We start from the raw sequence: 27,822 nt of genomic DNA, 5'->3' as shown, positions 1-27,822 counted from the left end.
GCAAAAAGTGAAATTTGCGCAATTTATAGAATCAAAATATTTTGGGCGCCACGGCCAGCGCCCCACGCTGCCCTGGACGCTCGGAACGTGAAGTTTTCATGTTTCGACTAAAACTCGGTTAAGCCAACCTAAACCTATTTTGAAGGGGGGAACGTGACTTGGAGAGGAGAGCAAAAGAGCCAAACACTCGGGAGCACGGATTTGATCAATTCGTTCATCCCTTTTCTAGTACTCATTGATTTTATGTTTGAAAACATTATTTTTGATGATTGTATGAATATGAATAGCTAGGAACCCTATTGTTCTAGGGTCATGAGTGAAACATGAATGTTGATGTTTTAAGTTTAATTTGACGAAGTTGATTTTATCATATTGGGTTGTGTATTTAATTCTGTTTTTAATTATTTTGCTGAGTAGCTAACAGTGAAATACTGTCTACGAATCTAAAGTTGAACTCGAAAGTGGGAACTCTAGATTGCATATAGAATTAAATAGAGCAAGTTCTTGAACCCGGGCATCGGGGAACGGATTCGCAATTAGAATAGGCATATACCTAATTGCCTTGCTTGGTTGAAATACAGGAATTGTAAATACATTCTTGTTAATCTTAATTCCATAGACATATAGGCATTAAGTTAAATTGAATAGGCGAGTAAGGACTCGACAAATTCTTATGAGTAATATCAACCCTGGCAATCACCGATCCAGATAAATCAATTAGTCATTTTAAGCCAAGAACGCAACATGATTGTTAGCTAACCCGTGACCCTGGAATACTCTCCTACTGGTTGTTATTTGAAATTGCTATTTGTTTCGGTTAATTTCTAGTTAATTCATTGCTTGATAATTTTAGGTAGTATGTTAGTCACTTCTATATTTTGTGAAGAAATCTCTTGAATCGATAAGTTAATTGAGTTTGAATCAGTCAAAAGTTAATCAGAAGTTTTCGTGGCAACGATACTCTACTCACTACTCTATTACTTGACGACCACGTATATTTACGTGAGTGTATTTGGTCGCAACAGTGACCACCACAACTCTCATATTTCCTCGAGAATGACAGAGAGCACAAAGTAGTAGTACTTTCATCGCTCATCAGTAGATCAGTCTGACCAGCAACAACTCATTGACTAAGGGACAATTCCTAGAGCTCATTACTTACATGAACCATTATGTTACATTGCTAACTAAATAAGTTAAATTTCATTGGACAAGAGTGCATACTATGGAAAGCAAAAAATAAACGAGAGGACAAGATCCTGTGATGCATGTCAAAGTACTGGTAATTGAAATCCTTGTCTGCTTTCCAGGGAGAATTGGAAAATCAAGTGCCACAAGCCCTGCCATCACATTCATATATCCAGTTGCTCAAGGTTCATCATGCTCGCTGAATTTTGTATAAGTTGCTTCCTAATATCAACCTGTATTTGCCAAAAGGGAGATGGGTAATAAAAGCGAGCCAATAGCAAAAGGGTGGAAAGAGATGGACAATCCACCATAGTTATTAAAAGGAAATGCATTAAGTCTGGTCCAATAAGTAGGTATCCCCAACAAAAGATTCAGCCTAACACCATGCAGAAAAGAAAGAGACATACCCTGGATCCCATAAGTGAAGAGAAGATAACATTTGCCTCAGCTGCGTCCTCCACCACTAATTGCTTTAACAGCCTAGTCTCCGGGTTCATTGTTGTTTCCCATAGCTGGACTGGCATCATCTCCCCCAATCCTGAAAATATTTCCATACGCATCACATGAATTGAACAAGGGAGGTTTAGAAGAACTTGCATGTGTATGTATAAGAGATGCCTAAGTAGTGTATCCGACATTGCTGGGGGGAAAAAACACTAAAAACAACAATCACATTCATTAATAGAAAAGAAAGCATCCAATAGAGAAGGTTAGAGACTTAATATGTATAGTGTCCCACATTGGTAGAGAAGGGTTTAGTACTAAGTAAACACCCTATATAAATAGGGCTAATGTAAGACACAAATGAATACAAGAAATTCTTTCTTCCCATGTCTAACTCTCATAGACAACATCAAAAGTTGGGGAGGCCATGCTGCCCTCAAAAGCTATGAGTAGGATACAAGGCCCCAAATCTGAGCACATGCTTTTTTTGTGCCAATGTTCATGCAGCAAGGCTTTCTCTTTCCACAAACTCCCTAAGGTTATCTAAATTGGTTTTTGCCATTTGTTCTGGGGCCCCTCATTTAGCTGGCTAAAAACTTTGGCGAACTCTCCGATAATATCGGGATATGCATTCCAAACTGAACATATCTCATATGGAATATGCTGTCTTCAAAACCAAAAAGCCAAAACATGTCATGTTTCTTATCTCACCTTTGAACCTCTGTATGTTATATGATGCATTTGAAGGGAAGGAACGCTGGACCTTTTTAAGTTCTGCATCATCATAGCAGTAGTATACTTGTTTTCCCCTCTCAACCTGAAAAATTCCAAATAGAACATTAAAGGACAATAAAATACATAAGCTGTTAAGACAACATCCGAAAGAAAATAAACCTTGTAAAGAGGTGGAACACCAACATATATGCAACCTTCCTCAAAAAGAGCTCTCTGCAACAATTTAAGAATATCTCGATCAGGTTCTCCAAACAGTCAACTAGACATCTTGATTATTTCCCTTCATAATTCAACTGTTAGATCCCAGCAAAAAACTCTAGTTGATGTTTCATTAGACCATGAATAAAAACGAAATGGGCGCACCTGATATCTGAAGAAAAAGGTTAACAACAACGTTCGAATATGAGCACCGTCGACATCAGCATCTGTTAAAATTATGATTTTATGATAACGGAGAGCTTCCTTTTTAAAATCCTCCCCCTGAGATGCAGAAGATTGAATGAGAAAAAAAGTCTGAACAAACAGCACATTGCACGAACCTAAAAGATGAGCATAGTACCTTAACTCCAAGTCCTAAACCAAGAATAAGATTTTGAATCTCTTCATTTTTATACATAGCTGCTTCATCCTTTCTTTCAATATTCAAAATTTTGCCTCTTAAAGGAAGAATAGCCTGCAAAACATGAATAACTGATATAATTTACATTGCAGTCAGAATATGCCATTAACTTAGAAAGCAGTAAGAAATTAGTCTTCCAATCGCCACTTCTGCTACACAATTTCTCCAGATAAGTTTGATCTATCTTTGACCAATGTAAATATGCATTATTCACGCTTCAGCTGAACAATTCCTTTTTCCTTTTCTGGCCACAATGAGGATGTCAGGTGGGGAATCAGGTTGCACCGTTGCAGAACTTCCATCAGCAATTTTGTAAGCTACAGCATTGTCTGAATAACAGGGATAACTGTTCACAGAGCACCAACGAGTTTAGTTACCTGAAAGCGCCGATCACGGCCTTGTTTTGCACTTCCACCAGCTGAATCACCCTCAACGATGAATATTTCTGAAAGATCTCAAAAGAAAAAAAGATTTTGAGAAAAGATCTCAAAAGAAAAAAAAAATTGAGAAAAGGCAGTTAAATATATATATTATATGCATGCCTATACTGAAATTGTTAGATAGTTATGTATAAATAATACTAGTCCCAATGTAGTAGGAGTAAAATATGTCCTAGTCTCATATGTAGTAGGAGTAGAATATGTCCTAGTCCCATATGTAGTAGAAGTAGAATATGTATTATATATAGGGCTCATTGTATCATTGTTAATAAGATAGATTTTTCTCCCGTACATTCTCACATGGTATCAGAGCTTCAGTGAGAAAATTATCGCTGCGAGTCATTCCAGCAACATCAGGGAAGAAAGATCTCATCGCCGTGCAATTTTCCAGCAACTTCATCTTGTTCCCAGGGTTCATCACTGCTATAGTGGTACTGTGCATATACCCGTAATTCAAAACCCTTGTGCGACCAAACCCCTGAAATCTCAGTCCCATCGGAACGGAAAAGTCAGTCAGCGTGCGTCTTTCCGGTTGACGACTCAAGATTGATTTGCGCTATCTCCTCATCGGTAAGTGTTGTGCGAAAACCAACACTACCATCTTGTTCGAAAAAGTCAGGCGACAGAACCCCAGTCAATCGCTCCCGCAGAAAGTCCCTTACGCGACTCCACGCGCCGCCAGAACTAGGGTTCCGACGAGGTACAGTAACTTTTCCGGCACGTGTGAGCCATTCCGACCACTTTGTGACAGAACTTCTTCAGGACAACTTACTCGTCCAGTGATTCTGAGCCTACTCATATAAATTACATCAAATTCTGACAACTTTTATCTTTTCCGGCATGAACAGTGCACTTTTTTCAGCGTGAACAGTGATTTCCGGCATAAATAGTGATTTCCAGAAAAGTTTCTACTTTCCAATGGTGTATTAGAACCTATTTTGTACTGTGGAATCATCTTAGTCTCACTATTTTCAAATTTCTCCGGCGACTTTTCGACTGAATTCTGTTTATCAGCAACCACATGGTTTTGTTGCTCAGGGGGAGTCTAGTGGTCTTGTATGTCGCTTGCGCCAGTCGCTTTATGGTCTAGAGCAGTCTCCTCAAGTCTGGTTTGGTAAGTTCAACACAGTTATCCAGGAGTTTGACATGACCCGTAGTAAAGTCGAATGATCAGCTTGTAAATATTTTCACCAAGTCCCTCATTGGTCCTCGTATTAGTTACATATGTAACAAGCTCGGTACATATGACTTGTATGCACCGGCTTGAGGGGGAGCGTTAGATAGTTATGTATAAATAATCCTAGTCCCATATGTAGTAGGAGTAAAATATGTCCTAGTCTCATATGTAGTAGAAGTAGAATATGTCCTAGTCCTATATGTAGTAGGAGTAGAATATGTATTATATATAGGGCTCATTGTATCATTGTTAATAAGATAGATTTTTCTCCCGTACATTCTCAGAGAGATTATCCAACTACACAATTAAAGAAACATAACACGAATGATCCTGACATCAGGATATGTATTGGGTGCTACATTTCAAAATTTTACTCCCTCAATCCTGGTTTTACATGAGACTTCTTCATAATACACAATGTTTGACACACTTAACATATTACCACATTTTAAATTACCTTGAGAAATTTAATTAATTACACAAATTGGTTTTCAACCATGAAGTGATATCCTCTTTATCAAATACTCCATATATCCTTTTAGGCCAAATACCCAGATAGCCCCTCAGAATTGACACGAAACATCAGTTAAAAACTCTTTTTTCATTCGGTGAAGGTACATGCCAATTAGATACTTTTACTTTACACACCTCAACTAGGCAGGGATGTGTCTCTTAGACATCCGAATCTGACGTAGTAATATGCATGCCTCCAACTCATTTTTGAGCACGAGAATTGACTAAGTTACTTTTATTTTCTTTTTCACTTGAATGCTAACCATATCAAGCCATCTTACATCCCTATTCCCCTCTCTAGCGATCCTCAACTCCCCCATCCCCTATCTCCAGCGATTACTTTTTCATTTTCAAGACTTTGACTTACAATCTTAATCCTTTTTCCTCAAATTATATTTTCCAAATCTTCAAACTGTTACTAAAGAAAAATAAAGGAGAATATCTTACAGTTTCTCTTACAGAGAGTAACATCTGACACACACGCTAACAGGATAAAATTGCTACTTTACTTTTTCATCGACCATATATCCTCACTTTCAACATTTTTTAGGACACATTATGTTTCACACATTATGATCGGGGAAAAACTCTACCTCTTTCAGAGATTAGGAATCCTGTTGCTGCGAGGGAGAAAAACTTAACTCAAAAGGCAGCAATGGCTCTTCTAAAGGAATTCAAAACTATTCTCCGTGTCTCAAAGGAGATTATGTCAAAATAGTCAATGGTTCTTTAACACCTATCTTAGGTTCTGTCGTTCGTACTCCTAATATTGAACTATTATCTATGATCCATGTCCCTGAGTTCCCCGTCAATCTTTTATCTGTTAGTGCCATCAACAAAGCTCTAAACTGTAAAATCGAGTTCTTTCCCGATCACTGTATTTTTCGGGATTTTCAAACATGGAAAAGGATTGGCAGTGGTAGATTGCATGATGACTTGTCTATATTAGATGGAATTCAAACCCAGGTCAGGCCTTTTTTTGGGAAAGTAAGGATATCAACCAAGAAATAATACAGCGGCATAGATGGTTAGGACACCCAGCTTCTTTGTTTTGAAGAAGTTATACCCCAATTTGTTTTCAAGGACTCGATTTGAATCTTTGTTTTGTGATGCGTGTGAATATGCCAAGCATACTAGAAACTCTTACCTTGTGAGTGATAATAGAAGCACAACTCCGTTTATGACTGTTCATTCTGATGTATGGGGTCCTACCCAAACTGTTTCTTTGTCTAGTAGTCGATGGTTTGTTGCTTTCATCGATTGATGCACTAGGATGACTTGGGTATATTTATTAAAAGTCAATAGTGAAGTTTTCTCTTGTTTTCAGTCATTTTATAAGATGATTTGTACTCAGTTTGATGCCAAAACAAAAAATTTGAGAACTGACAATGGTAGCGAATACATGGATAAAAGATTTGGTGCTTATTTGGAGTCCAATAGGATAGTCCATCAGACTAGATGTCCTTATACTAGTGCACAAAATGGGGCTGCTGAAAGAAAAAATAGGCATATATCAGATTTAGCAAGATCTCTTATATTCACCATGCATCTGCCAAAACCTTACTAGAAGAACTGAAGGTCTTTGTCAGAAAATGAAACTTGGGAACTTAACACTTCACCACCAGACAAGAAATTGATTGGTTGGAAATGAATCTTCACTCTGAAGCACAAAGTTGATGGCTCCGTTGAAAGATTCAAAGCAAGATTGATGATTAAGGGATTCACTCAAACTTATGGAGTGGATTATCAAGAGACATTTGCCCCTATTGCAAAAATGAACATTATCAGGATTTTTTTGTCTTGTGCAGCTAATCTTAATACAAAAATACCAGCGACTCCAGGAAGAAGAAATCAGTTAGCCGAAAAATTTTCGGTGACCGTAGGTTTGTCGGATTTTAAAGTTCTTTTTTATCGATGTTGTACAAAAACCAAAACCACCACGAGGTAGATCACCCTCTGGCGACCAATCCCAACAAAAACCTCCGCCAAAATACCTACCACGCGCCACTGACAGTGAATTTTCTGGCGACATTCCCGTCTCACGCGTCGGCGCGTGCAGATTGTTCCGGCCACTTTTTGGCCCAACTTTTTCAGGACAGCTTTCTCAGGAGGTGATTTTGAGCCTGTCCATACAATTTTCTTTCTAATCCGACAACTTTGGTGTCTTCCGGCGTGAACAGTGTTTTTTCATGTCGCGAACAGTGTTTTCCCAGCTATTTCTTCAAATTTCCCGCAGGAGTTATTGGTTTCCACTATTTCAAGCGAAGACCTTACTTTCAACTCCATCTAATTAAGAGAGAAAAATAAATAAATAAATAAGTGTTCTGATTTGGCATTCCAAGGTTAACCATACAACTTTTAGTCAAGACTTTGAGAAATTGGTTGTAGCAAAATGGGATCTTATACTATAAATAGTTGGATGGTTTCTCTACTGGATTATATTGAGTTCCTTCAGTACAAAGCGTGTAAACATACATCTTCAGAGATTGCTTCCGTAGTTCAAACAGGTAATAGCCTGACTTGTGTCTCCCAATCTCATCCTCCGAGTCTTGGGTCATTGATTCAGGTGCATCTAATCACATTTCTGGTAATAAATCTCTTTTCACTACTATTTCATATTGTCAACCTCTTCCAACAGTCACAATGGCCAACGGGTCTCAAACCATGGCAACTAGAATACGTCAAGCAAGTCCACTTCCTTCCTTACCTTTATATTCAGTTTTTTATGTTCCCGGTAGTCCTTTTAATCTCATAGCCGTTAGTCGCTTAGCCAAATCACTTAAATGCTCTGTTTTATTTCTTGATGGCCTTGTTTTATACAGGAATGCAGTACAGGGCGGATCATTGGTACCGGCCGTGAATCAAATGGACTTTATAACCTTATCCTTGCTAAATCACATGAACTCACATCTTGTCTTTCTTCAACAACTTGTCCTAATACCGATTCACCAGATTTATTACATAAACGGTTGGGACATCCCAGTTTGTCAAAACTTCAGAAAATAGTACCTGGATTATCTCACTTGTCCACTCTAGAGTGTGAGTCATGTCAGCTCGATAAGCATACTCGCTCCCATTTCCCTAGGCATCTTGATAATCGAGTAGAATCACCTTTCACTTTAGTCCATTCAGATGTTTGGGGTCCTAGTCGGGTCAGTTCTACCTTGGGATTCCGCTAATTTGTGTTGATTAGCATGATTCAAGGAGATTTGATTTAGGAGTGTTGATTAGCATGATTTCAGGAGAATTGATTATATTTAGGAGATCTGATTTGATTTGATTTGATTTGATAGCTGGATTGATTGTATAGATTTATTTTATTTCCTTAATTTACATTAGGAGCTTTGTATAAATTCCCTTTCTCATGGGATGTAAACATACACAGAAATACAAGAAGCCTTTTCTTCTTCTCAAAATCCACATGGTATCAGAGCCATTGCTGTCTTTTTGAGGTATCTCCCTCGCAGCACTAGGGTTCCGTTTTTATCTCAGAGGTCGAATTTTCTCTCTTAATGGTTGTCCCCAACACACACTCCTTCTGGTCAGTTTTGTTTTTGGAATTTTCTTTTCTATTAGGGTCATTGGAACATTCCGAGCCTATCCCTACCGGTTTTTTATTTTTTCGTTCACCGGAGCTAAGGTTTGCTCGAGACAGATTATTTTTGAGCAATTTTCTTCAAATTTCCTTCGGATCGAGCGGAAATATCGAGACATTCAAGGAGACGATTTCGGGAGAAATCTTGTCTTTAGATGAAATTCAACTTCTTCGTCGCCTCCTAGCCAAACTTGACTCCACTAATGCTGCCACATCCAATCATGTGCAATCAGGTACTGCCTTTGCTGCTCACCTTAATTCTTGGATTGTTGATTCTAGTGCAAATAGACACATAACATGCTCTTCTAAAGGCATTCAAAACTATTCTCCGAGTCCCAAAGGAGATCATGTTAAAATAGCCAATGGTTCTTTAACACCTACCTCTGAAACAGGTTTTGTCATTTGTACTCCTAATATAAAACTATCATCCGTGCTCCATGTCCCTGAGTTCCCTGTCAATCTTCTATCTGTTAGTGCCATACCAAAAGCTCTAAACAGTAAAATCGAGTTCTTTCCCGATCATTATATTTTTCAGGATCTTGAAACAGGGGAAAAGGATTGGCAGTGGTAGATTGCGTGATGACTTGTATATATTAGATGGAATTCAAAACTCTGGTCAAGCCTATTTTGGGGAAAGTAAGGATGTCAACCAAGAAATAATACTGCGGCATAGACGGTTAGGACACCCATCGTTCTTTGTTTTGAGAAGTTATATCCCAATTTGCTTTCAAGGACTCGATTTGAATCTTTGTTTTGTAATGGGTGTGAATATGCCAAGCATACTAGAAACTCTTATCCTGTGAATGATAATAGAAGCACAACTCCGTTTATGACTATTCATTCTGATGTATGGGGTCCTACCCAAATTGTTTCTTTGTTTGGTCGTCGATGGTTTGTTACTTTCATTGATTGCTGCACTAGGATGACTTGGGTATATTTGTTAAAAGCCTAAAGTAAAGTTTTCTCTCGTTTTCAGTCATTTTATAAGATAATTTGTACTCAGATTGATGCCAAAATAAAAATCTTGAGAACTGACAATGGCAGTGAATACATGGATAAAAGATTTGGTGCTTATTTGGAGTCCAATGGGATAGTCCATCAGACTATTATCCTTACACTAGTGCACAAAATGGGGTCGCTGAAAGAAAAAATAGGGGTCTGTTAGAAGTAGCAAGATCTCCTATGTTCACCATGCATCTACCAAAACCTTACTGGGCGATGCTATTCTAGCGGCTGCCTATCTTATCAACAGAATGCCACTTAAACCCTTCAATTTTCAAAGCCTCTAGAAGCTTTAAATGTTAAGACTGAATATATTGTTCCTCCAAAGGTGTGTGGGTGTGTTTGCTTTGTCCACAGAAGAAATTTTGGGAAACTTGATCCTAGAACTATAAAGTGTGTTTTCATTCGGTGTTCTCCGACACAGAAAGGTTACAAATGTTATCATCCTCCCTCTAGGATATCTTTTGTTAGCATGGATGTTACGTTTCGAGAATCTGAGCCCTATTTCAGTATTACCTCATCACCTCTTCAGGGTAAGAGTAGTAAGGAGGAAGAGGTGATTCTACCTAGTTCCATTACTGGACCTCTTGATGACATTGTCACATGGGAAAATGAAATTGGAGAAAGAATTAAGGGGAAGACTATTGGGCGTTTGGATAGGCCTGATTTGAAAACTTACTCAAGGAAAACTAGAGTAGAAGAAGCCATCATGCAATCTACCAAAGTTGAACCTTCTTCTACTAGTGAGTTATCTACATTTCCTAATGAGTTAGATGTGCCTATTGCTCACAGAAAAGCAGCCAGATCTTGCACCACCAAACACCTTTTTATCTAATTTTGTCTCCTATAATTCTTTGTCTCCCTCCTATAGAGCCTTTGCCTTGTCTATTTCTTCTTTGTCAATTCCCTAGAATTGGAGGGAAGCTTATGCAGATCTTAGATAGAAGCAAGCTATGATTGAAGAAATGAAGGCCTTGTCAAAAAAGAGACTTGGGAACTTGTCACTTTACCACCAGACAAGAAGTTGGTTGGCTGCAAATGGGTCTTCACTGTAAAGCACAAAGCTGATGGCTCAATTGAAAGATTCAAAGCAAAATTGGTGGCTAAGGGATTCAGTCAGATTTATGGAGTGGATTATAAAAGAGACATTTGCCCCTATTGCTAAGATGAACACTATTAGAATTTTTTTGTCTTGTGCAGCTAATCTTGATTGGGACTTGCAACAGTTTGATGTAAAGAATGCATTTCTTCATGGAGACTTAGAAGTATGGAGATTCCTCCTGAATTTGATAATGCACAGAGTCAAAGAAAGGTATGCAGATTGAAGAAAATCTTGTACGGACTGAAGCAATCCCCCCAGAGCTTGGTTTGACAGATTCAGCAAAGCAATGATCTCCTTCGATTACCAATAAAGCAATGTTGATCACACCCTCTTCATAAGACATCAAACGGGTAAACTCACTGTTCTCATAGTTTATGTTGATGACATAGTAATGACAGGAGATGACAAAGAGGAGATGGCCCGATTGAAATAGTTGTTGGCACATGAATTTGAGATTAAGGATCTAGGAAATTGCAGTTCTTAGGAATTGAGGTTGCTAGATCTAAAAGAGGAATCTTTATTTCTCAAAGGAGGTATATTTTGGATCTCTTGAAAGAAACTGGCCTGAACATTGCACGCCTCCTTACTAGTGACAGAAACACCACCAACATAGAACCAACTCTACAACACCAACATAAAACCCAGTAATATCCCACAAGTGGGGTCTGGGGAGGGTAGTGCGTACGCAGACCTTACCCCTACCTTCGGGAAGGTAGCTCTATTGCAGTAGAACCAGCTCTATTGAGATCTTTCCTAATTCCTATTAGCAATGGATGCCCATAACTACTTTATTAGATTGTTTGCGCTCAAAATCCATGAGGTAGAGTGAGGAGTGTTATAAAAGGCGAAAAGCATAAAAAAGCTCTAAGGCATGTTGGGGCTTTAAGCGCAAAGCGCAAATAAAGCGTGGGCTTTAATGAAAAAAGGCGCAACCGGAGAAAAAGTAAAATTATGTATATGTAGTCAAAGATCAATAATTATAAGCATGAATAACAAATATATGGACAAAAAAATTGGAAAAAAAATTACGATAAAGTGAAATATCAATTGTTTAGTATCCCCTTTTTAGGATCACTCATTGGCAAGGGAAAGTATGCCTTAGAGCCTTGATGCCACACTGAAGCGCCCACAAAGCGAGGTGAAGTGCTCAACATGTTCTGAGCCTCGCTTCAGGGCTTAAGCGCGCCTTTGACAACACTGCTCAGAAGCATGCCAGACGTTCAGTCTTTTCTACAGAGAAAGGTCCTATATATTTCATGCAACTAAAATTAAATGTTTAACCCAAATGTCACACTGGTTTTAAAATCCATAATAAGGTAAGTTACCAGCTTCTTCAGGATTTGTGGCTGAACAATCAGCAAGCTTCCCCGGAAGAGAGGATGATTTTAAGACACTTTTCTGTCTCACCAACTCCCGAGCCCTCTTTGCTGCAAGAGCCGCCTGCATATGGTGCAATAGATACAGCAGGTAAAATAATTTCTTATAACACCAATTGATGTCCTCAAGCAGGCAACTTAGTCAGCTTAATCTTACAAAGATCAGTCTTGTGTATGTAACAAACTTAGGTACCTTTAGTGCATTTAGTGACTTGGAAAGAATTGAATCTAGCACATCTGGATGCAATTCCAGATACTCAGTCAGATACTCTTGAACTGACTGATCGACCACCTTTCTAACCTCAGGATTTCCCAACCTAGTCTTCAATTGAAAACATAGTAAACAATGTCGGCCTCACAAAAATTGGAGATTTTAAGGCTTCATAGAACTTTTATACCATAAAAACTGTAACAAACTTTTCAACCATGAAAGGAGAGAGATACCTTAGTTTGTCCTTCAAATTCTGGATTCGGAACTTTAACAGAAATAACACAGGTTAATCCCTCTCTTACATGCTCGCCACTTAAGCTTATGTCCTTCTCCTGAATAATACAAACGAAAAAAAGTTAAGAGCAACCCAAATATCCCTACTTATTGACACATTAAACAGAGAGAGTTCAAGCTAACACAGCAGATTTTGCAGATTTAGGGTGATCGAATATTTTGGTTGCACTCAATTAGTGTGCCAGAGGGGAAGTGAATAGCGAATTCCGAAAGGCGGAATTGGAGATTTGGACTGAACCTCAATTCTTGTCTTTTCCTCTTTGAACAATAGAACATTTTTTCTTTCTTTCTGGAAGGCATTGATTAAGTAGGACTTATTTTAAGAACAAAAAAACTTCTCCTACATTCTGGTCTACGGCACTCATAATTTGAATGAAAAACTAACAGATGTAAAAAGACCCCATGACTAAGATTATGTGATGGTCCAGAAAGCAATGCTACTATACTTCTCGAAGATGTCTGCATATAAGCAGTTCCAAGCTGAAGAATTTTGTTAAAAGTTGAAGTCAGCACTGCCAAAGTTCATTGACCTTGCACACTTGTATTCTCACCTAATAATATACTCCATCCCAGTGCTTATCTAATATTATTTTTCCCTGTTCAATTTATTTCACCACTTTTCCTAAATCGAAATGTGAAAAAACCAAACTAATACTACTCAATGTTATAGTGGCCTTGATGTGACAAAAACTAAACCACTATTTACACATCTCAATTTCAATAGATTCCAATTAACTCTACTATTTTAACTTTCTTCTCTTAATATGTAGTTAATAAAGGGTAGAGGGGCCGGCCCACTTTTTGATAGGTTTTGAACCATGTGCCACTGGCTTGCAGGGATTTCTTGGTTATCAAAAAACAATGTAGTCAACAAAGGATGGATTCAGTTTTAAGTAATTGAAAGGGAAACTTTTTATTATATAAATTTAAGTGATTTCCTTATACATAACTACAAAGTCTTTAGGTCGAAAGGTGGTAATCCAGATAAAGACTCGTACGACTTTAGAATAATCCTCTAGCTCGTGTAAACATCAAACAATGAGAACATAAGGTGGTTATGAAGTTAAAGTTTCTGAAGGCACTAAAGCTCCAATGTGAACACAAGGTGCAGAGTATTTTTTCCAATTGAAACCAGCAAAGCTATCGCAAGGGGTAGCATGCACATCCAAGCAATCATGGTCAAACAGACAGAAGTGCAAGCGAAAACCAGAAGAATTCCAACAGATTTTGGTGCTGTATCAGCAGACTGGAAAGGCTGGAGAGATACAAAAACATCACTGATTTTTGTTGGAGCAAACAGAAATAAAAGAAACAATGAACCTAAATTCAACAAACCTTGATTGTCTTTGACTTTTTCCCCAGATTGTTGAGAGTTCTTGTTAGGGCAGCTTTCACACCATCTATGTGAGTGCCACCATCAATCGTCCGTATGCTGTTTGCATAACCTAGCATCGTGTCTGAATAAGCATCTGAGCACCTGCAATGAAAAACAGACAAGAAACTGTGTAAAACATACCACTCTTAACACGCAATTCATATACATACCAATTGCTGAGAAGAAAATAACCATGCAACCACTGCATGACGGCATGGTGCAGCATAAAAATTATATGTTGCTATAATTCCAACCATGCTTGACGAAGAAAAGAGTAAATAGAGGAAGATGGATAGAAGGATAAAAAGATATGAATATCTTACCATTGAAGAGCCATATCAATCGTGATTCCATCAGCTTCTTTTCTGAATCCCAGCACATCATGAAGTGGTTTCTAGAGCAGAGAGAAGTCGGGAACTTCTTAATAGACTTCATACAACAAAAGCATCACCGGAAAAGTCAATCAATTTTTTTCTTTTTTGATAACCAGGAAATTCCCGAGAGCCAGTGGAACACGGTTTTGGGTGAATAATGGGTTCGCTCGTCTACCCTTTTCCATTTAAATACCAGCCTTTTGTCTGTGGTAGGGTTTGAAACCGTGATGTGTGCTTAACCCACACATCATGCTCTATGCTCTTACCACTGGACCAAAGCCCTAGGGGCAAAGACAGTAATTAATTTAAGTCATTGTTAAATATACATGCATAACATTATCTGACAGATTTCAGACTTGATCTTTCTGATGAAGCAAGGATATTCACTTGATTCAGATATACTATTCCTTTTGTGCTAGAACTGTAGATCGTGATACCATGGAACAAATACCCCGTTTACCAAAATGCTTGTCCTCCTTTTGTAACACTTAGAAAATTTGGATTAGGTGTGGATGTGTTAAATGAGTATCAATGTGACATTTTAGACGTGAAGTCCTATCGGGATGAGTATGGATGGAAATAGTTGTTTTGGAATCAAGACGGAGAGTGAGGTGCATAAGATTCGATAGAATCAACTAAGTTTATGGAAGGTCTGTCTTCCAGCCTTCGACGGTGCAAGCAGAGCACTAACTTTAGCGCCCCTGACGATGCAAGGTTGTGTAGTTTGGCGCCTCTGATGATGCCCCCGCTCTGACGATGTCTATCCGAGCCACTGTTATTTCCTCCTCAATTTTTGGACGTGTACACTTATTTAAACCCTACCTCGTTCCCTACACCCCAAACACGTAGATTTGCTCTAGAAAGGGGAGCTCTCAAGAATCCAACTTCCTCCATGGTCCCTCCATCATCCAAGGTAAGTTCTAATGATGATTTTCTAAGTTAATTTCAGTTCTCTAACACCTTATTAACATGGGTAAACCCTTCAAATCATTAGATATTCGACTGAGACATCATTGTTGAGAAAAGAAACCCTAGAACTCGAATTCAAGAGGATTGAACTTCAAAAAGGTAATGCTTCTACTCCCTAATCATTTATAGCTATGAATTGATGAGTTCTTGGGAGAATAGTAAATGGGTTTGATAAAGAGAATCATATCAACTATGCTAGGGTTTTGGGTTGTTTACTTAAGATTGTTGTAGATTTTTGGTGTTGAGATGGTGTTAGTTACATATATTTGGGATTGTAGAATCACCTAGAAGTAGTAGAATGAGAATTTGGTGAAGAAAGTACCATTAACAAGGGCTATGAGGCTTTACGCCCATAAGGTGTGTGATGAAATGCCTAAGTGACCAAAACATGAGTATTATTGCTAATATGGAATCCCTTTGACTTGTATTGTTATAGATTAAAGTTGAAAGGGTTAGCGAACGTTGTATTAGGCTCAAGAGCACGAAGTTAAGGTATTTGAGGCTAACTTCTATGTTTGGGAATGTTAATGATTCTCCCTACACTACGTTTCTTTTATAATGTTACTAATTGCCTCAGAAATATGGTTAAGCTTAGTTCCTTGAATAGTTGCAGAACTTCTATTCTCTAGCTTCGTAATTTGTTCATGACTTTCAGTCCAAACATTGTGAGCTCAGTGGATAATCAATATAGACTTGTGTTTAATGCCCATGAGTCTCAGTCTAGAGTACTCAGCATGTCATAAACAGTTGAAGTTTCAGTTTTCATAATCAGTTCAAGAATACATGTCTCAGTCTAGTTCCTATGCAGCATTCCAATATCATGTAACTCAGTATGATTCAGTATTTCAATATCATGTATTACAGTATGATTCTCAGTTCCTGAATTTAAATTCCTGAATGTTGAACACATGTCTTTGGGCCTGAGGCCGTAGTTTATGTTTTATGCATCTTTGGGCCAGAGGCCGCAGTTATATATACGTATACTTGGGCCCGAGGCTGTAGCTTGTGCACATATATATTGGGCCTGAGGCCGCAGTTTATTTATTCAGACAAACAGGTGGTTCATCATTCAGAAGGAGTATTCATATCTTTACTTCCTTGTTCAGTCATCAGTTCAATTTCAATTTCAGTATTTACAGTTCTTTCCTTCCGTTGCTTTACATACCAGTGCAATTCAAATGTACTGACGTCCCTTTCGTCCGGGGCCTGCATCTCACGATACAAGTAATGATTTACAGGTTGACAATTCAGAGCGCTGGGATTCTCGTACCAGCTATTGGGTGAGCCCCCGTTCTTTCGGGGCATTATCATTACTTTAGAGTCTTTTAGTGTTTTTAGTACTTCATTAGACGCTTCATAGACTAGAGTAACAGTTAGAAAAAGTCGCAAACTTTTCATGTTAAGCAATGTTGGCTACAGATATGTTTCAGACATATTAGTGTTTTCGCACTTAGATATATATCATTCAGACTTTCGGTATATCAGCATGCATTAGTTTATCTCCGCATTCAATATGTTATGATATCACATATTCATTCAGCCAGCCAGTTGGTTCGCTCGGTCACATGTAGTCAGGCACCGGGTGCCGTGTTACGTCGACGCCCAGGTTCGGGGTGTGACACCTTTCCTCTTTGAAATAACCCAAGATGTTGTCTACATTACTCAAATGGCACCACAAAGCATTTTATAGATACATATTATATACCACAAAATGTTTTATAGAAACCAGTTCTACTCTTCTGAATACAACTTCATCCTTAATTTATTATTTTGTAATGCAAACGAAAAGATATGTTGTTTATAAGGAAAAAACATCCAAATATGCTTCATAACAAATATTAAATAGCTCAAATTTTGAAGTCCTCTTAATAATAGTGCCAAATCAGAATGGGAAGAACAAATTTGAAACAAGGGAGAATAAAATATAATTTGCTGGTTCCATTCAATTTTTTCTAGAAGTGGTGCGGACAAGGACACTATGTAACATGACATGTATGTATGAGAGATCACCCTGAATAACCTGAACAAGTTTTTCAAGCTCGTCAATTTAATGCAATAAGCCATTACCGCCAGTTCTAAATTTTCAATAGCAAGCAATTTACTCCCAAATTTAAAAGAGAAAATGAAGTGTGTGAAAAGTAAAAGGGAAAAGACAAACACACTTTGTCTGCATTCAGCCATTTCACGTATTCAACCAATCCTCCAGCATAAAAGTACTCGTTGCATTGGATCTTCTCTGGATCTATGTCTTCCTTCTTGAGAGCAATTGTGAGCTGAAATAAAAGAACTGCTCAACTGTTTGAAACTGAAATGAATCTTGCATATGAAAATATAGTTATCAAGCATAAGAAGCTTTCATTTCTTGGAAGAAGTTTATGTATGTCTATGCACCAAAATGCAGCATGCAGAAGTGAGGAATGTCAAATGCATTGCAATGAACTTCAACATGCAGTCACCAAATGGCATAAGCATTTTCACTTAAACCATAGGTTGAAGAAGGAAGACATTCAAACAGCCACTGAAGTTCCTTCCACGAACAAAACCTCTCAAAGGCATCATTTGACAGCATCGTTCAGAAAACTTTGCATGAATTTAATCAATATTACTGACAATTTCCTATCCCTTTCTATTTCGACTTCTTTAAAAGGTGACAGAGTAAGAAGCTACACCGACTTGATCATAAATTAAAAGCAGCAAGAGCAAGTAAGTAGGCTTTTCTCTGCGAGAACGATCTTGACATACCTCGGGATTGAGGAAAGCAAGCTCCCTAATTCTCCCGGCTATGGTGTTATAGTCAAATTGTATTTCAGCTGTGAATACTGCAAAGCAAGATGTCATCAGAACTTTAGATGCTTATACAGAAATTGGAAACATGACAAGAAAGGAGACGGCAGCAACATCTTTTGGAGTTTGAAGACAATGTAACTACCTTCTTTATCAGGCCAAAACTGAATGGCAGTCCCTTGTCGATCTCTCATTTCCACCGGGAGGTCATGACATATCAAAGTTGTTATTGGCTTCCCACGTGAATATTTCTGTTGGTATTCTTTACCATCACGCCATATGGTAACTTCAAGGGCCTATCAGAGAACATGATATAGATCACTACGTCAAGAAAGCTGAAAGACTAGCAAAGGAAAAGTGATCACGCCAGTAAGCATTTTGCTGAACATTGTCAGCTACGCTCAGAAAAACAATGAGAACTACATTATATACAAAAGCAATCAAATCAAGCACCATTCATGTCAGTCTTTGTGACCATTTCTTCCATTCATCAGGGTTACTGCAGTACCAAGTGCTTACACTTAATTCAATAAGGAGTAAAGACTCCTAATATTACTTTCACTTCTCTCTCTCTTTAACTGCAATTCTCTAAGCCTTCTTCAAACTATCTTGATCAACGCCCAACCAAAAGCCCAAAAGGAAAGAGAAGAAAAAAAGAAATAGATGAAACATTACCGCACTCATACTAGTACGGTTCAATTAAAGGACGAAACCCATCGGCGGTCACATTTTTGACAAAGAGCATATCTGATGAAAACGAGAGCTTTTGTTTAGCAAGACAAACAAAATATAACTACAAATACATGTAATACTACAAACATTATTTCATTTCGTTTTATCTACTTTTCCTTTTAGATACTCACGGAACACTGCTCTATTTAGAAATCAAAAGGTCACTGAATAAAGAGTTGAACTGCTCAACTATTGATTTATGTCCACACATGCAAGAGGTGAACAATGGATTGTCTGTTATCATTTTCAGAATGTAGTCTCTCTGATTATAGCATAAATTCATATCTGCTTTCCTTAAATGAGATTAATGGCACCCCAAGAAAGGAGCACAATCAACTTTTGCAAATGAAAACCCAGAACAACAAGTCTAGAATACAATTCAAAATTTTGAAAGATCCTGAACTGCACATATTTGTCACAAAAGAAAAAACCTGAGAATGTTTAAACAATCTTGTAAATATGCAAGTAAACAACATTTGAGGTCATTCTACCACTAGAGACTACTTATCTAGTTAAAACAATGGCACTGACAAATTTGATTAAAGTATCCTTAGACAGTTAGTTAACAAGAGAACAACATAAAGCTAAAGTAAGCAACCCATTTACAACAACAACAACAAGAACTGGGGAGGGTAGAGTGTACGCAGACCTTACCCTGCCTTTAAAAAGGCAGAGAGGCTGTTTCCGGTAGACCCTCGGCTCACGAAGGAAAAAGGGAAGGGGCAATAACAAGCAAACCAATCTGACAACCGAAGCGAAAATACAAAACTAACACTAAGTAATGCAATCAGAAAACCGAAACAAGGCAGCAACAAGTAATAGCAGCAATCTAGGGATAGAACACGAAGGACAGTAAGCAACCCATTTAAGAGCAGAAAAACTAGCGACAACCGTCACAAAAGAAAAGGGGCGGCTATAGCACAAATATATTCTAAATTACAAATTCTGCATTCATTATCAGTGTATAGGAAAATGATAGCAGAAATCTCCAAAATATGATATTGATACCTGTGACAATGCATTAACAACTGACAGGCCCACACCATGTAATCCACCAGACACATTATAGCCACTACTTGAGCCTCCAAATTTACCACCTGCATGCAAAACCTGCACAATTTGCTACCACATCATCAAGATATACTCTTGGTTCATTGTCTATTCTAAATGCATGGTTTCCATATAGACAGAAATTCATAAACATTGATTTCCATGATTTTATACTATCTGCAACAGTGCAAACAACATCAGTAAGTAGCACAAGAGTCAATTCAGAAGAATGTAATAAATTTTAAAAGCCGGAAACTACAATATTATTGGTTGTCCAGTATATAACTAGGAGCTTATAATCAACAAAACTTTTCAACATACACAATAGAGTGGATCACTAGAGATAGAGGTAGGCCTAAGAAGTATTAGGAAATCGCAATTAGGCAAGATATGGCGTAGCTTCAACTTTCAGAGGACATAACTCTTGATAGGAGGGGGTGTAGGTCGAGAATTAATAGTAGGTAATCGGACGTATCTCTTCTCCATACCAGCCATATTAGTATTACTCTTGTATTTTCTTACTCCTAGATTTATATCATTACCTGTTGTTTCTTTCGTTTCAGTTATCTTATCTTGATGTTGTTACTGCTTCCTTTTGCTTTTTTCCTTGAGTCGGGAGTCCACCGGAAACAACCTATCTACCTTCACAATATACGGGAAAGGCATACACACTACCCTAAGGGTGTGCATTCGATTTATCGATTCGATTTTGACCCTTATCGATAATTACTTATCGATTATCGATTTGTACATATGCTTTTCATTATCGTTTCAATAAGGTTTCGATTTTTTCGATTTCGATTTATCGATTTTTAGGGCTTATCGATTCGGTTATCGATAACACCAATAAGAAAATTTGCGGGATTCCACGGAAAGTATATCGCTATAAACACGCCTAACTAATATGGACAAAAAGAAGCTAAAATAAGACGAACACCTTTTATAACATAAAAATTGTGTCAACAAGCACATGCAACGAAACTAAAGTAAGGGATCAAATGTATGCCACCAACACTCCAACGGTATAAAAAAAACAAAATAAAATACTACAACAGGAATTCAAATAGAATTGAAGTAAAATGAATGTGATAAGACAGAACAAAATTTTATTTGAATTCCAAGTTTCGACGGCATCTGGAACCACACTGCTGCTGCTGCCCTTCGGGCACGCCTCCTATGCTTATCACTCACCTACGCTCTTGCAGCATGCCCCCTTCGGGCAATACGGTGTAATACGCGTATCATCACGGCTTATTTTGTTTTCCATTAATTTGAACTTCATTCCCTTGAGCTTTAAATAAGATCATTCCTTAAATGTGGTAGAGGAAATAATAGGGTTAGGGACTTAGGGTAAAGGGAAGGTTATTATAGAATAAGGGAAAAAAAAATAAAAAAAATTAAAAAAAATTTGTCTTTTTAGTATATCTAGTTTATTGATAAACCGATAACCGAAGAGGACAAAATCGAAATCGAAATCGATAACTCGATAAGGAAAATTTCGAAATCGAAATCGATAAACTGATATCGATAAACCGATAACAAATAATCGATTCGATTTCCGATTCAAATGCACACCCCTACACTACCCTCTCCAGACCCTACTTGTGGGATTATACTGGGTTTGTTGTTGTTAGATCCATTTATATAAACAATAAGCAAGAGTGAGTTTGTGCTTCAATTTTTTTTTAAAGGTAATAAATTTTATTAACGTTTAGGCAAAACATACATGTATACTAGAGGTATACCAAAAAGTAGAAAACCAACACAAGAGTGAATTAGTCTATTTAATTATGAGTTGTGGCAGTGCTTTAAAAGCACCTTTCTGAATATAATTTAAGAAAATACCTCTCTGAATTTCGGCTTAAGCATGTGATTATGCAGTAACCTTGCACCTTACTCAAGCAATACTGCTTCTCTTTTTTTTTATAATGGTGGTGTCAAGGCCAGTTTGTGTGCATCTTGATAATTTCACGAGTACCTACTACCTCCCACCAGCACATGTATCGGGTAACTCTGCTCGTCAAGGATTGTGATGAAATAACCTAGTGTTTTCTGTAAACCCTAATCTCCAAGGTTTGCACCCACTTTGTTGTAGTGTTTTTAAAATAGCTGATGAAGATTCTTGTAAAGCACATAAACTTCGGGTCACTAATTTTTATTATTATTTTTTTGGAATTTGGATAAGAAAACTCCGGGTTACTAATACTACTGCTCCGAGTATCTTAGGTCAGGTTTTGTGGGCCAAACATGCTAAATAGAAGATTATGCTAGCACTGGTTGATATTTAATACAAAATCACCATAGGTATGGGCAGGATAAGACAACTGGGGAAGAAAGCCATAGGAAAGTACAACTAAGCGCCACTGAACTCTTCTATAAAATTTCAATGAGAGATTACTGATTGTTGAATCTTTTTTACTTTTATAATCGAGAAATTCTCGATACCAGCGGCGCACGGTTCGAAAATCAGTGGATACTAAGCATCTACACTTCTCCAATTAAATACCAGGCTTTGTCTGCGGCAAGTTCGGACCCATTACGTGTGCTTAACCCATGTATTACGCGCTGCACTCTTACCACTATGACCAAAGCTCCGAGAACAAAACTGACTGATGAATCTTGAAGCAACTATACCTTCCGTCTGTCACTTTCTTTTTTCTTTGTTTCTTTTTTTTGAAAAGGAATACCTTCAATCTTTCATTATTGAGGAACCGTCTTTGGGAGTTCAATAACAGGTTTTCGTAACTCTTAATTCTTCCTTCTGATTACACAGGCTTCAAGGATTTTCAAAAATTTAAAAATTTTCCAACAATGCTAGGTTAAAGAAATCTCATAACTTTGGACACATTTTTATAGACTTGTAGTTAGATGAGAAGCTGACACTGAGCCCCATCCACTGAGTAGGAAAAAACATATAAACATATGTGTGTGTGTGTGGGTGTGTGTTTAAAAACAGCCTGAAAATGGCTATCCCATGTGAACATACCGTCAAAACTGTCTCCAGAGAAGATTTCTTTGTCACTGGATGCAACTCTGTCGGAATCTGAAAAATTCCCAACAAAATGCATTATGTAATGAGAAACAATTTTTTATCAACAAGCATAAGGTTTTGATCAGAATGGGAACTTCAAGGAGCTTTGACAACCATATACAAGCATGTCAATTTCTTATTAGCACACCTCCTAAAACCATTTCTATCACATGCAGCGTCCAGGATCTCTCCTTGAAAGGTAGGAAGGACTGGAAATAAGCAAGGGAGATCAGGGGAAAATCACAAACATGAACAGCTTGATGACACAAAAATCATCTTATGTGCTAAGACAGCAGAATATTCAAGAGAAGGTTGAGTCAATCCTTTATGAGATGATAGGAAAACACAATATACATAAGCTAGTGTGTGCAATCTCCTATTAAGTTAGTCCTACTTCTGCAGAAGAGAATAAGACAGCACATACCCCTCGACCGTTGTCAGCAATGCTCACGGAGTTATCCGCATGAAGGACCACATCTATCTTTGTTGCAAATCCTGCTTGTGCCTCATCAACGGCATTATCCAATATTTCGTAAACCTACAAGGAAATATGTTCAATAACTGGGACAATAAAAGTTCAGTCAAGAATAAATAGAAGCGTAGCTAGCAACGCCAAATATATCAAAAGAAAGGAATCGGAGAAGTCTAGATATACCAAATGGTGGAGACCACGAGGTCCGGTGCTTCCAATGTACATTCCTGGCCTTTTTCTGACTGGATCCAAACCTTCCAATACCTAATGAGACAGCAATTTGCATAATTATTTTTACTGGTAAAAGATCAACATATTATCCACATCAATAATTCTTTTCAATAGTAAAAAACAAACAATTTAAAAAGAAAATTACTGCTGAGAAACAAATAAGTAGAAGATATCCTACATAACTATATATATTTGCTTCGCATTAAGCTGCACTTGCTAGTGAAAGGTTATTCTGAAGGTTACTGTCTCTATTACATTCTTATCCAGGTAAACTGTAACTCAAAAGCTGACCGATGTCTTGCAGACTTCCATAAAGGTAATGCAAAATATAGTAGAGTTTATTCACTATTCGGTCAATGATCCAATAGACACCATGTATCTACTGCGTGTACTTGTGCATGTATACTTATGCTCAAAATAAGATATTTGACATTTCTGTGTTGCATAACCTGTGAAAGCAGTTGTTTTAATTTAAATTTTCCTTATCACCCTAAAATGCATGTTTGTTTCAGTGTTGTCAAAGGCAAAAAACTCCAAAAAGCACTCAAGGTCTATTGGTGCTTTAAACGCACAATGCACTTAAAGTATGGGTTTTGTATAAAAAAAAGGTGCAATGAAGGGGGAAAAAATACATATGTAATTCAAGGACAGAGTAACAAAATAGATTCATAATATTATCCTTAACAATTAATACACCTATTTGATTGTTGCTAATGCACTTATGTTCTGATTATATTTGTTATTTAGTGCAACTTGATTCAACAAAGAACTCATGAGCATGAGGCACACGCCTTAGTGCCTTGCCTTACACTGAAGTGCAGCTTAAGCGAGGCGAAGCGTCTTCCCTGAGCTTTTGAGCTTCAGGGCTTAAGCGCGCCTTAAATGAGCATTTGAGAACGCTGGTTTATATTTTTCAGTAAAACTAATTTACAAGTAATAAGCAACTCTAAACCTACAGAATAAACTGATAGAGCAGATTAATGTGCAAACAATACATATATATATCCTTGATTAAATAGAGGATAGAAAGGTAAAAGAAGAAAATGAAAAACGAAAAAGACAAACGAAAGTAACAAAATTGATTAGGAAGAATTGCATTCTTTCATAACTACATGTAGAACACCACATCACTTAAATATGGATAATCATTTTCAAAAATCAAAAAACTAAGGTGTGTTTAGTATGAAGAAAATAAGTTAATTAATGTTAGCTAACACTGAATTGAGGAAAATCTTTTCTCGAAGGAAATTATTTTCCACCAAAAGGAGCAATATGACTTCCGTCACTAATGGAAGTCATTTTCAATCACAAATATCTCAACTCTTACTCTAATTCACTTGCTTCAGACCCGCTATACTGCTGGAAAAGAGGTAGAAAGAGGAGCAGCAGCACATTGTGGTGGAATACAATCACAACATACATGAGGTAGATTGGTTGGAAGCAAAGAAAAAAAAAAGATAAAGCTAACTCAATTCAGCAGATCAAATTAACTGTATACTTCTATTTTCCTTTTGATGTAAGGAGGAATTCATAATTGAAGCAGAATCACTACTTAACCTCTTAGAGTCCCTATTAGAAAGGGATTCTTCTTTTGCTTTTGCGCACCTGTAAATGTTTCAGCACTTCCTTAGTGCTGCACTCATAATATAAATATATAATTACCTTTTCTCTCAGAAAAAACTCACTTGCTTCAAGCCTTCAACCAATACTTAGAGATTGTTATCAACTTTTAATACTGAGGAACACTACCATAACACTATCCTCGTAGCTCGTACCCTATCATCCACTTCATTTTAATAATGATTGTGTCTGGACCAACTTGTACACTCGACTAATTCACTGTGTACCTATTATACCTATTATCTCCCACCAACGTAGCACCGCAGAGCTCTGGGCCTCTGGCTATGAAAGCTTAGGTACATAAGAAGAATTCACCTAGTGTTGCCTCTTCCAACCTTTGTGACCATGGTCGTTACTCTAGCTCTTCGACTGCCAGCATATTCATCAACTTTATTATTTTATACCCAACTAAATATTGGAAAATGATCCTATAAAAGATTTCCCAAGGTAAAACACTTCCCCGCATAAAACAATTTCCATCCTAAGTACACTACCATTTTATTGTATTTTTTTCAATTTTATTTTCAAATAGAGAGAATATCATCAAATACTTAATACAGAACTCAGACATATCCATTTTATCTAGCAGAGATTGGTTAATTAACTGTGAGGTTAAATACATAGCGTTCTGAGTACGATAACAGCAAGGGCCACATGCTTTTCTCAAGCATTCTGTACCTGTTTGACATGTCAAATGCCTGTCAATGCATCACTTTCGGTCTTTGAAAGTGCTTACACATTAGAAAACGAATCACCCACCAACTTAAAATCCAGTATCAAGTTATAATCCCATCTTCGTATACATTACTCCAGACTGAGAGTATCTCACTGGAACACACTCGGCCACAGAGTGATGTCCTCTTTCGGGTTTCAAGAAAGGACCTACATTATCTAGACTCCAAAAGAATGGGTCACTTTCCAGCATGATCAGAAGTTCTTTGCTTTCTCCAATCTTACATAAAAACAAAACGTCAACATGATGAATATAATCATAGTCATTCACCTGAATTTGCTCAGAACCATAAGCTTTTGACTTTGTATTTTCTTGAAAAGCCTCTGTAGCAGTGCTTGATGACATAAAAGCTCTTGGAGACACCATGTTTCTAATCAAAATCGCATCTGATAGCCTCGTCGGCTTATTAATCACCCTGAAACAAGTCCACAAAGTTTCTTAAAAAGATAAACCCCAACAAGAAAACGTTCAAAAACCCAAATAGTTACAAACAAAGAAAAGGGTTGCATTACTTATCGAAAAAAATAAATTAACTAGCAAATAAACGGGCAGCACTTCCGTCTTCTTTAAATTAAGCACCAAAAGCCTCCTGTTTAACAATATTAAGCTGACCAAGAACATTCATATTCCTAAAAACAAGGTTATCCCACTGTTCTGAAACAATAATCTAGTTTTTCAAAATACAGAAAAATTAGCGTATAAAGAACCAAATGAACATGTGTCAGTATGCAACGAACAACTCACTTGACTAAATATATTAAACCAGCAACTAAAGTTCAAAAACCAAAACGGATAAACACAGAAAAGGCCAAGGGTGACCTTTTCCCCCTTCTTTAAATGCAAAACCAAAGAAAAACAAATTAAAAAGAGGCTCCAGCTGTCAAAATAGCTTTCATTATACCAAGTCACCCAACCCAAAACATTACATTAATCCCTCAAAAAAATCAATTATTTCTCTCAAATGGTTACAACATCGCCCTTCCTAAAAGGGACCCCTGCTATTAAATGCCCTTCATTTGAACAAAAAATCAGCTAACCTTAAGTTGGCCCGACACTAAGGGTGTGGCCTAGTGGTGGATCAAGAACCAATAGGTCTCAGGTTCAAGTCCAGTGAGGCAAAAACACTACGTGATTTACTCTTATCTGTCCAAGTATTGGTGGAAAAAATTATTGAGTACATATGCAATTAGCCGAGGTTCGTGCATTTATCAAGAAAAAGTTCAGCTAACCTTAATGTTCTTCCCTCAAAGATTTTAATTTTTTTTCCCATTCAACAAGAGATAAGAGAAATAAAATGTTTTTAAGACTTAAACACATAAATGAAACAGATAAATATGTATAAACACACATATACATATATAGAGAGAACGAGAGAGGTATACAGTCTACATAATGGAGGGAGACAGAGAGAGAAAGGAACCTGGGGTTAAGGACAATAGAGGGGCGAGAAAGAGAGATAGAGGAAAAGGAAAGAGTATGGGTATGGTAGTGAGAGTGAAGAAGAAAGCGAGAAGCCATGCGGCGAAGAGAGTGTTGAAGAGGATAAGGCTTTAGCAGAGCCATTCAGACATTTACTCAAACACAAAGCCGGCACTTCTTTTGAAAGCTTTCTTTCCGCGGTTACTATAGCGTGTTTCTTGCTTTTGCGGGAATTCCAGGAAGAAGAAGAAGAAGATAAGAGAGTCTCTTTCCTCTGGTTCGAATAGTAATATTTCTTTTTTTATTTTGTTTTTAATTGTTGAGTTTACTTTTTCC

At 37.5% G+C, this 27,822-nt stretch overlaps 1 protein-coding gene across 1 annotated transcript; it reads right to left on the bottom strand.

The window, feature by feature from the left end:
- Positions 1-1,025: 1,025 nt before the first annotated feature.
- Positions 1,026-27,822, bottom strand: LOC109219952 (DNA gyrase subunit B, chloroplastic/mitochondrial). The gene is made up of 21 exons (XM_019384416.1): positions 27,488-27,822; positions 26,338-26,482; positions 23,667-23,747; positions 23,436-23,549; positions 22,967-23,023; positions 19,939-20,040; positions 18,344-18,494; positions 18,157-18,233; positions 17,577-17,687; positions 14,395-14,465; positions 14,032-14,173; positions 12,636-12,734; positions 12,385-12,513; positions 12,141-12,255; positions 3,364-3,431; positions 2,927-3,040; positions 2,731-2,847; positions 2,527-2,580; positions 2,344-2,449; positions 1,596-1,726; positions 1,026-1,421 (listed from the first exon to the last, which is right to left on the bottom strand). The coding sequence occupies exons 1-21, from the start codon at positions 27,628-27,630 to the stop codon at positions 1,353-1,355; spliced, it is 2,196 nt and encodes a 731-aa protein (XP_019239961.1). The 5' UTR covers positions 27,631-27,822; the 3' UTR covers positions 1,026-1,352.

This window comes from Nicotiana attenuata, unplaced genomic scaffold (assembly GCF_001879085.1).
Source record: "Nicotiana attenuata strain UT unplaced genomic scaffold, NIATTr2, whole genome shotgun sequence".
In the NCBI taxonomy this organism is placed as follows: Eukaryota; Viridiplantae; Streptophyta; class Magnoliopsida; order Solanales; family Solanaceae; genus Nicotiana; species Nicotiana attenuata.
The sequence above is the reverse complement of the archived record's forward strand: the minus strand, read 5'-3'. Positions and strand labels throughout refer to the sequence as shown.